Source organism: Ursus arctos, unplaced genomic scaffold (genome assembly GCF_023065955.2).
Source record: "Ursus arctos isolate Adak ecotype North America unplaced genomic scaffold, UrsArc2.0 scaffold_9, whole genome shotgun sequence".
Classification (NCBI taxonomy): Eukaryota; Metazoa; Chordata; class Mammalia; order Carnivora; family Ursidae; genus Ursus; species Ursus arctos.
Window position 1 is genome coordinate 73,937,152 of NW_026623111.1, and position 11,595 is coordinate 73,948,746.

The window sequence follows — 11,595 nt, forward strand, 5'->3', positions numbered from 1 at the left end:
TTAGGTACTAGAATATTGCTAACATATTGATCCCTTCAGCCCTCAAAACAGCCAAGGCAATGCCTGGGGTGGCTGGAGCCCGACTTTCATCTCAGGCTACCCCAATGTGCTATATAAATTATTTTTTGTGTATTGAATGTCACAATTGGGGGGAATTATTGTCCTATATGGTTCCGTTTCTTCTCCAAAGAATGAGTGGAGCGGGACTGGAGAGAATTGATGTCTTCTATCATTTCCATTCTAGTAGTTGATGGTTCTATGAATGTGGGGAGAAAATTCCCATTGCAAGAAGAGTCATAGGAGCTCCTGCATACATGGCCTGAAAACAAAAATTCCTGTACTTAAGTTTTAAAACTCTCTGATTACCTCTCGAGTTGTTCCCAGGAGAAACAACTAAAAAGTCAGGTGTCCTTTTCCTCAGTTAACCAGTATTGTTTTTACAGCTCAGCTGGGATTTACCTATGGGTAAGAAAATTAGAAAAGAATCCATAGACTGCTGTAGTATTCAAAGACAAATCAAAGTTACCTATGTGGCATCAGAAATTTGCATTCATCTTTCAGCAACCTGGTTTGTTATAAATAAATTAATTTGAAAATCAATTTCCAAAGCAGTGGTTAAGAATGGTGAGTGATCAGTAATGAGTGCAACACAAATGAGGCTGTCTTATCTTTAAAGTAAGTAAAAAGCTTTTCAAGATGAACACCTCAGTCTTGTTGAGTATTTTTATTTGAATATGAAAGAAGGATCTTCTGCTTCGCTACTCACTTCCCCTGAAATTTGCTCATTTATATCAATAAAGAATTCAATGCATGCAGAATTAATCTATTAGCCATTTTCAAGTTGAAGCTAGGTTTTATGGACTGCTAAGGTTTTTCTGTTCAATGGGATGACAAATCTTTTAATACTTTTGGACAGAAAAAGGAAATGCAATGTTCTTGTCAGTGAATCAATCAGTCACTGATTCATCTGGGAATATAACTCTCCATTAAGAAGAACGTACCAGAACAGGTCCAAAGAGAGAATGGTTGTCACACATGCTGATTATAATAATTCTAGCTTTTGAGTTGGCATAGCCTGCTAAGTGCCAAGTAACGAGCGAGGTGCTTTTGTTTATATGGCTTCATGAATTTTCACCATGATGACTCTCAAAATCGCGAAGTATTACTCTCATCACTCTGGAGTCAAAATGGCGGGAATTTTTCTGACAACACTCCAAGAAGAGATTTCACTCATCTAATTGTTCATCATGGCCTAGTGTCCAACTTTCTTTTTAATAGTTTATGTGTTTACAGCACCAAGAAGTTTAGGCTTCACACCTTTCAAAGCCACCAGTTCTCTGTAATGGCAGGAGTTGCTCTCTGTGAGCAAAGACTGCCATCTTGTGGAAATTGCAAATACAGCAAAAACAATCATTCCGTGGAACTAAAAATCTGCACACCTTAAGAACTGTGCAACTTGATTCTTGCAATGTTACACACACACACACACACACACACACACACACACACACACACATCAGTGCTGCTCATAATCAAAATGCAAAACTTTCCTTTAGGTGTGATTCGAGTTTCGTTTAAAGATGCCAGTGCTTTTGGACATTTGAAATATATAAAAATACACATATATATATATCCCCTCAGTTGTTATATAAGGGCTCATCCAATTTGTCTTCAAGGCAGTGCATTAGATTTTGCCAAGATTTCTTTATCTAATACTTAAACAGGTTTTTGTTAAATAACAAAAAAGAGGGTAAAATGACACTTTTCTCATGGAATTTCCAGGAGCATTAGATTCTGCAGCAAAAATTTATGGCAGAACTCTGAGCTTAGAAAATACTTTCATTCCTTCCAGCACTTCTGTTCCAAAACCCTGTATTCCTAGCATCTGTGGTAGGCTACTTAGAGCTTAACTGAGGGATCTGAAGATCTAGTTGTCCTGTCTGTCCCCCAAAATGGGGTGTCCGTGAAATGCCTCCGTTATCTGTGCTTTCTGAGATTGACCGTACATAAAGGCATCTTTGTGGTGTGAAGGCCAATAGAGAAGTCTGCTCACTCTTCTCCCACGGTAACTCCTAGCCCCCAGCTTGCTGAAACTAAAAGTTCTACAATTAAACAAATTCTTTGGATTTAAGGTCCTTTACTCCTATTAGCATCAAAATGGGTGTCATAGAGTATGTGTGTAGACTTCAATGATCATTTTGAAAACCAAGTCATTTTTCAGGTGTAGGATGACAAGGACACGTTGTGATATGGGATACCACCGAGGAGAAAGAGTAGGCAATCAATTCGTTCCTGAATGAACATGTGAATGAATGAAAGAATAAATTAACATGAACTGAGGGCATTAAAAAGAAACAGTATCACTGTGTTGCTCAGGCCATTTTGGCTGAATGTGCAGTTGTGGTTTAACATAAATTTTGTCCCCAAAGAAATACCTGGCATGAGACCACTTTTAAATATTTATTGAACGGATAACTGAATAGGAGGGAATGAAATAAGTTGCATCAGTGACCAGAAAAAGTAGAATCTGAGAGCAGCGTCCATTTGCCAAAAACCATGTTGAGCGTATTCAGTCAATATATACTTGCCTCTCTGCATTGGGCAGTATGGAAGGTGGTGAGTACACATTCCAGAAAGGGGAACAGACATTAATCGAGGACCCACAAAGTGTTATAAATGATGATAAGTGCTGTGAAGGGAAACTCTTCCACTTCTATAGACATTGACCAACAGAGTGTGGGGGAGCAGGAGGCGGGCCGGGAAACGTGGGTGCTCATTTTGTGCCTGGATATGTCCTCATTAAGCAGATGCTGCTGTAGTTTCCTTTGATTTCTACAAATACCTATAATCTCGAATTTAAGGATACTATCTTTTTAAAGATTTTATTTACTTATTTGAGAGAGAAAGCGAGAAAGAGCTCGAGCAGAGGGAGAAGCAGACTCTCCGCTAAGCAGGGAGCCCAATGTGGGACTTGATCCCAGGACTCTTGGATCATGATCTGAGCGGGAGGCAGACGCTTAACCGACTGAGCCACCCGGGTCCCCCAAGATATTATTTTTTTGGAGATGACTAAATTTTCCCTTCAAGTTATTCAGTGGTGTTCTGGTTACCCAGTGCCTTTAGGTAGGCAAATAGCTAATGGGTTTGCCAACACGATTTGAATATATTTGCAGATAGAACAAACAAGCAACTTTGATGCTGGGATTAAAGATTACAGATGTGTGTAATACCTAACACAGTGCTGCCGGTTTCCACAAGTAGTCATTCCTTCAGATGGAGGCCCTATTTCTGTATGTACTTAGTAATCTCTATGCCCAGTGTGGGGCTCGAACTCACAACCCTGAGATCAAGAATCGCATGCTCTACTGACTGAGCCAGCCAGGCGCCCCATGGAGGCACTATTTCTCAAGTGTGTTCCTCAAAACTCCAGCTCTATAAATTATTACTGTATATTATTGGGGGAGAAAAAAATGAGGAAATAAGGAAAGTTAGATAACTTTGGGAAATGCTGAATTAAACAAAATCATACAAGTTTTCTTTTCTGTAGGTCTTCTTAGAGCCTGTAATACACTGACTTCTTTGTAAATTTCTGAGAGGGTGTTTCTCAAAGTTAATGACCACAGAGCCCTTTTCCTGCAGAAGCTCTTCTAGGTACTAGTGTCCCATGGAACACACTTCTAGAAATTCTGGAAATACAAATAACTTTGAGAAGAGGCAGAAATAAGGGTGAAATGTAATCCACCAATATTCATAATCACCTTGGTAAATTCAATTAATCAAATTAATTGCTCGCCTTGAGCAACGCTCTGAAGCAACAGAGCTTTAGACAGGTCAGTAACATAAGAAAGGAGAAGTCCAACTAATAAGGAAAGCTCCAGTGCAATGTCCATCCTGGGGCGTCAGCTGGGGGCGCTGGGGGTTAGGCTGTGGAAATAGCCAAAGGTGAATGATAAGACCAACTCTCCCTCACGGCCCTTAAGGCTGGTCTGACTCCGGTGTGACTCCCGGTCGAATGTTGACCCCTTTTAGCTCAATCCTGCCAACACGGGGATGACATGAAGCAGGTAAAAAGGTAACCCTCACCAAAAGTGTACTTACTCCTTCCAAACAGACATCATTCTCTCTAAAGTTTTAAGCAGTCTCTCCCCGAGTAACCCAAGACCTAGGCAAGTGTAGAAAGGTCCACATACCCTTAGGATAACTATGTGAAAATTCTAAGTCAAGCTAAAAACTCTCAGATAAAATATGTTCTATCCTCTTACCTCGACAAATATACCTTCATGCCGGTAGGAGGTCAGGTTTGAGTTTCGAATTTGAGCCTAGCCTGGAGTATTGCACTGACCTGGAGGCCCAGGAAGTCGGTCCCTGGCCCCCCCGCTCTTCCCCTGCCAAGCTCTGTCCTGCACAGTGAAGGATCGCCCACACAAAGGTGGGCTTATACATCTGAACTCAGTCTACACTCTCTAAACACCACTCTACACACCTGCGACGCCCTTGTGGCTGTGAGATCTGCCCTTGGGAGGAAATGTGTGGGACAAGTTTCCCCCGGTCCTGGAGGAGATCTCTGAGCTGTTGGGTGGGAAATCCTAAGGATCCCTGAGGACTGCGCACTCCCTGCACAAGCTCATGACCTTGGCCCTGACCATTCTCGCCCTGTGGGGGGGGGGGGGCACCTGAGGGAGGGCCAGAGGTAGACAGGTTTCAGGTAAACCCTAAAGAGTATTTGGAAATGAGAATAAAACCTCTGTGACAAATCACACTTAAAAGCTGCAGCTTTGCGGCTAGCCACAGACTCAGGGAAAAACAGAAGACGGAGAAGGGTATTTCTTATTCGAATTTAACTACTTATAAAAGCCTCTGGTCAACTTTCCTTCTTGTTCTCCAAGGTAAGATTATTTTCCCCTCTGGCATTAAAAGGCAAACTACATCAGTTGTGTGAAAAACCAAAAATGATGTATTTTATCAAATTCAAACTTGTCCCAGGGCTTTCTCCCACACTGTGTTAAATAATAGAAGACTTTTTAATTGAATTTTTTTGCGTGTAGCATATGCTGGGCGACATTATGCCATTATCTTGCTCTAAGCGGCAAAACGTTCTTCATAAAAGCATTAAGATCCAGAGCGTCATTCCACACGGAGGGAAGGAACACAGAATTGCAGCAGCTTGAAACCACATAAAAACAGTGCCTCTGAAATGTAATTGTAAAAACACATTGCAACAAAGCGGGGGGGGGGGGCAGATATTAAGAATTATAGAATAAAATCAAAAAAAAAAAGAAGGAAGGGGGGAGCAAGAGAGGGTACAGAAGGGGGAGAGGAAAGCCAGTGGCACAACTCTGTCTATAAAATCAAAGCAATAATGTTTTCGGTGCCCCGGCATTCCATCGCAGGCTAATCTATACGTTCATTCGCCCTTGACAGCCACCATCCTCTAGCGGTGGGATTATAAATGGATGTGTCGTGGACCGAAGCAATAACGATGTCTGCACTAACACATGGCCGTGTTCTTTACCCCAAGGATCCTGGAGCTTCAGCAGAATGGTGACATGGACATCCTGAAGCACAAATGGTGGCCCAAGAACGGCCAGTGTGACCTGTACTCCTCAGTGGACACAAAGCAGAAAGGAGGTGCCCTGGACATAAAGAGCTTTGCAGGAGTCTTTTGCATCCTGGCGGCTGGAATTGTCCTCTCCTGCTTTATAGCCATGCTGGAGACCTGGTGGAACAGGAGGAAAGGCTCCCGGGTCCCATCAAAAGAGGTACTTGTTCAGAGCTTCGGCGCTCAGTTGAGCCAACAAGCGGGCGGTCTTTCCAGGGAGGGTAATCGCCAGGAAGAGGATGATGGGCTGGGGGTGGTCCTTGCTTCTTCTTTCTTTGAATATTGAAAATGAATTATTTATGAAATATAAAAATCGATAATGCCAATACCAATTACCATTCTAGGACATCCCAGATAAATGAAGAAGAGGCTTGCAATGCTTGAAAAGACTAAACATTTCATGTGCCATCAAGGCCTTTAAGATTCTGCCAGATCTCAGGGCAGACTTCATTCAGTGATTTCCTTAAAAGCTGTGATTCCCTTGACCAGTTCACAAAGATGCTTGTCATCTTACTTCAATAAGTTGTTTAACTTATAGGTAAATTACTTGTATCTCTAAGATTCAGCCTAACGAATATGATCCCAAGACAAATAATCAGAATTTGTCTCTTCACCCCCAGGGGCTCCTTCCCTCTACCTGTCTGTAGACTTCATCTTACTTCAATAAGTTGTTTAACTTATAGGTAAATTACTTGTATCTCTAAGATTCAGCCTAACGAATACGATCCCAAGACAAATAATCAGAATTTGTCTCTTCACCCCCAGGGGCTCCTTCCCTCTACCTGTCTGTAGACCTATAGAAGGGATCGTATGTTTTTAGGTCTTTGATGGCTCTAAACTTAATAAATCCATAGTGTTGAATCATCTAGAGTTAAATTTTTAATAAAATAAAATGAAAATTTTTTCAGAGATCTGAAAGAACAATTGCAGAGTTACACATATCCTCCCTTTGAAAGTGGCATGTGCCTTGTTTTCATCAAAAATTATGGCATTTACAAATTAGCAGAGAAAATACGAAGTTAAACTGCTCAATTACTTTATCTTATTTCTACTGTACCAAAAAGGTGAAACATTTTTTAAATAATGAAATCATATTCATTCACTAAAGCTTCACAAATTGACATGGAAAACGACCTGAATTTGCTGCGTGATTCGATCTGCTGGATAGTTTCAAAGGACAGTTTTAAACTTTCTGTAACTAGACTTTGGCTAACTGATGGTTAGAGCAAATCCTGAGAAGATGTGCTTTAATGCACAAATAAAAATGACTTCTCACGTTCATATGAATTTTTACATGTTAATATATTCTTTCAAACAGATTTTCTTCTAAAGTAATCTGAGAATTCCTTTCTACCACCTTATATGCAAAATTGAGCAGCAGCACTTATAAGGAAAAGCTTGGCTTACCAAAGATAAAACTTAGCTTCCTACCTATGCGAATGACCATACATTCTAAACTAGTGGAGTATGAACTAAAAATTAAGCAGGCTTCATTGTAGTGTTTTCTTTATGGAATAAGCTTCTGGTTTCTCTATTGACATTGAGTCAATGCAAAAGACCACATTAATGCAACATTATAGCTGAGATTTCCTATTCTCAAAAATCTGGAAATTAAGGACTCCCCAAGCTCCTTATATTTTGAATTACTATATATGATATTAAATTTTTGCATTATTATATCTGTTGATGGATGACTTACATTATAGTTGCTGTGGGAACCATAAAATTATATCTCTCAACCCTCTAACGTCTCAGTGATAATATTGCATTAATGGATATTTTTTATTGGATTTTGAAACGAGAAAGGAAAAGGAAAAACAGTGATGCACATCAAAATATTTTTCACTGAGGAGCACTGTAATAGCACAATGAAAAAAATACATACTCCATTCTAACTCATGACAGCTAATCCAGAGCTATGAACAAATATGTTCTCTTCTTATGATTAATAGGTATTTTTAAATCCTCATGAATTTAATTTATTGAACTTGGCTATAAATATGACTGATAAGAGACAATTTTTTTTTCTTGCCAGTTTTATTTTTCAAACGTTGGGTGTTAATGCTCACTTTAAGTGAAAATCCTAAAGGATTGATGAATTGGTTTCAATACCAGAAATCTGAGATTTTCCTTCCTTTTCCTTTATTAAGTACCTTCTGACTAAGACTCCACTAGCACAGCTCAAAGCATGTTTGATTTAGAAGCCGTTTAGCATAAACCTGGCCCTATAATACCAAACCTGTCATTCGCAGGTCATGACTTTAAGGGGTCACTGACCTCACAATATTGCCTCATTCAGGTACTAAATAGCTTGAGTGTATGACATTCCTCAGTTAGAAATGGATTCTCTTGTGTTGAATGTTTCTCTTTCTGAATAATCTCACATCTCTCTGGCCTAAAGAGAAATAACACCTTAACAGTCACTAACACTTTAGTGTGAGCTAGCATACCGTATCACTTATCTCCAAGAATGCAAAGTTAAGGTTAGGGGAGAATAGTAGAAAAGAACAGAAATCCAACTTGCAAGGAGACACCCTGAAAAAGGAGGAAGCACGCGGAAAGAAGAGGTGTGGAAGGGGAGTGAGTTGTTAAAACCGTACTTTTTATTTGTACAACTTTGCCTGGGTCTGTCCCCGATCTCATAGAAAGCAATCGCCCACTACTGCTCCCCTATTTTTGTAGTTGCATGTGACATATAGAGAACTTTTAGTGCAAGAAAAATATTTATTACAGATAACCTTATCTCAGAGTCACGTTTGTACCCCCAGAACCGAGCGCAATGCCTGGCTCATATTAGGTGCTCAATAGATATTTGTTAAATGAATAAACCCCAAAGTTCAGTTAATTACATTCATGTTTGCTGAACTACTTTTTTTTTTTTTTAACCATGGAAGCTAGTACTGATGAGAACCTTATCTTCTTTTTCTTCATCTCCAGGATGACAAGGAAATTGACCTGGAGCACCTCCATAGACGTGTAAATAGCTTGTGCACAGATGACGACAGCCCCCATAAACAGTTTTCCACCTCGTCAATTGACTTGACCCCTCTGGACATTGACACTTTGCCAACACGACAAGCACTGGAGCAAATCAGTGATTTCAGGAACACTCATATCACCACAACAACCTTTATCCCAGAGCAGATCCAGACTCTTAGCCGCACATTATCAGCTAAAGCTGCCTCCGGTTTCGCTTTTGGCAACGTGCCTGAGCACCGAACTGGCCCTTTTAGGCACAGGGCACCTAATGGGGGCTTTTTCAGGAGTCCTATAAAAACAATGTCATCTATTCCTTATCAACCAACTCCTACCCTGGGGCTCAATCTGGGTAATGATCCAGACCGAGGCACCTCCATATGAGCGTCCAACAAAATCTCTTCACTGTTTCTCTCGTAGGACTCCCTTTGCAAGGAGCAGCTGTAATATTGTGGGACTAACACGGATGTAACATTAAAAAGAAAATCAGGATTATTAGTAACAATTATAGTTCTTTCTCTCCACCTTCTCTGTCTTCTCTCTCTTCTATTTCTTTCTCTTTTTCCCCTCTCTTTCTGTACATTTCCCTCCACTTTTTTTCATTACTCAACTTGTTTCCCCAGAATATAGTATACTAGGATCCTATTAGTCCGCTTTTCATATACTGTACTTCAAGTATAGGAAATGTGCACTGAGTATACTAAAAGTATATGCAGGATTAATTTTACATCAAGGCCTCTTACGTAACATTTCTCTATTTTTAAAAATATAATTGCAATAACTTCAGTCTTTTTACATTCTTCTGCTGCATCCATACAACGCTCCACTGCTGTTGAGTGTCCTTTAACTGTGGACCAAAGGCAACCCCTGCAGTGTTTATAAACTAATTTCAAGACCATTCAGGCCACATAATATGAGAATGCAATTTTGTAGGATTACAAAAAAGCCATTAATATGCCAGTCAAGACTACAGTTAAAACTACTCTCGCACTGCAACAGTGCATATGACCTTTATGTGATTGTACAGTATTAAAAGTTTTTCTTATGTACAGTAAACTTTATCATCTGGCAGAAGCCTCTGTTGTGTTAAATAAATTAGTATCTCATCTATATATACATATATATGCACCTATATAATGTGTATATATATTAAAGGGCGGCCATTGCTATTGCAATTCATTTAATAAAGCTTTAGTTTAAAAAAAAAACAAAGCATTGTATACAGAAACTATGTATAGGGCAGGGGGTCTTTTCAGTTAGAAAAGGCAGGTTGCTTTAATGTTCTTCTGACTCGCATTGTTTGCCAACAGAGAATATTTTATACTTTTGTTATTAAAAACATCCAGGGCGATTTAATATTTGTTCCTAGATGTAACTCCTTTGAGTAGGTTTTGCGTTTGTTTTTCAGCGGTGTATAAAGCTAACCTTAATCATTTTACTTTTAATGAATTATCTAAATGGAAAATGCTATTAGCCGGACAATGTCCACAGCAGCACATAGAACTCTAGAAGAGTTTAAACGTAGATCATTGAAGGTTAATAAATTCTCTTCCAAAGCAGAAAGCCAGTCGATACAACTGTCGATGGGGAGAGGTGGGAGCCCTCAAGAAATATTGATGTGGCCTTAATTACTGTCCACCATTATCCTAAAGAAGAAAATATGATGACCAGACTGGGCTCTCGACTGAACCCCCCCCTTTTGTTCAGTTCTGTTTGGAGGATGTGTATTTTTTACATTAGTGCCAAGTGTGTAGGAGGATGACAGCAAAAACTGCCTCTTTGAGCACGACCCTTCCAAGTAGCATTCCTACCTGTTAGAAATAGAGAATGGACTGTGTTTGTAATCCTTAAATTAAAATGTGGTAAGTAGGAAGCAAGAACTTATGCTGTGCTTTCACGCAGCCATACTCTTATTTTAATCTAATTCATTCCGTAGCTAGGATTGATATAGGAATCAACCTATGTGATTTGCTTTAGGAGAAATTAAAAGGTATATTCTTAAGGTATATTATATTTTGATGCTAATTCTGTTCTGGGGAGCATCTTGTACTGTCACTGTTTTTGTACTAAATCTTCAAATATTGTCTACTGTGTAAGGCAGAAAATTTTCTTACCATGCAAAAACCATTTTGTTTCCAGGGTAACAAGTACCTAAGTGCATGCACGACTTGTTTTCCCTTGTCACATTCATGATCTCATTCACAACTCTGATTTTAAAACAAACAAACAAAAAATTCTTTACAACAAGCTATGTAGGGGCATACCAGATGTTGCCGTGATTTTAGCTATCAACAAACTGTTAACCATGTACAATATTTAAAATAGGCCTATTTTGATGTATCGCCTATTATACGAATACACAAAACACTTTTTGGAGGCCTCAGTTATGAGTGGCAGAGCTTTCTGTGTATAATTTGTCTAAATAATTTGTCTAATAAAAATGTTTTCTAAACTTGCGCTCATACCATTGAAGTCTTAACTATGAAATTTGACAATGCTTACTCTCTCACAGACCGAACTGAATTTTTCTAAAAATTTATCTTGAGTCAATTAAAGCATAAAACACATGAAGTTTTACTAGAAGAACTATGCCAAAATGAGTGGCTCTCTAAAAACAATACTGTGTGTGTCTTAAACCAATGAAAGACTGCCTTTCTGCTATTTGAAACAATTGGAACCAACAATATATTTGTTTTCTTCACATATATTTATATTTGTTGTGTCTCTATGAGCACTTTTTTGGGAGAGAGTTATCCCAATTCATGTAAACAACGCAACCATTATAAGAATAGCAAGATGACGGTTTGTTACATCAAAGAAAGGAAGGAAGAAGGAAAGAAAGGAGAAAGAAGAAAGAAAGAAAGAAAGAAAGAAAGAAAGAAAGAAAGGGACTTAGAATTTATGTCTTAATGATTGTTTTGGTTTAGGGAAATAGTCATCATGTTGAATCTATTAATTTGAAAATTAATTGACTTCAAGATTATTTCTAATACAGTGTTATTTTCCTCATTTGAACAATA

The 11,595-nt window shown here is 39.0% G+C and overlaps 1 protein-coding gene across 2 annotated transcripts in view; it reads left to right on the top strand.

The window, feature by feature from the left end:
* Nucleotides 1-9,727, top strand: part of GRID2 (glutamate ionotropic receptor delta type subunit 2) — a 1,362,985-nt gene extending 1,353,258 nt beyond the window's left edge. Inside the window, exons 15-16 of one of the 2 annotated variants that reach the window (XM_048212019.2) lie at nt 5,519-5,759; nt 8,537-9,726. In XM_048212019.2, coding sequence (XP_048067976.1) covers nt 5,519-5,759; nt 8,537-8,959 — 664 coding nt within the window. In that variant the 3' untranslated portion in view covers nt 8,960-9,726. Of the gene's footprint in view, nt 1-5,518; nt 5,760-8,536 lie in introns of both variants that reach the window. The other variant, XM_057309689.1, reaches the window with a different exon arrangement.
* Nucleotides 9,728-11,595: the final 1,868 nt, after the last annotated feature.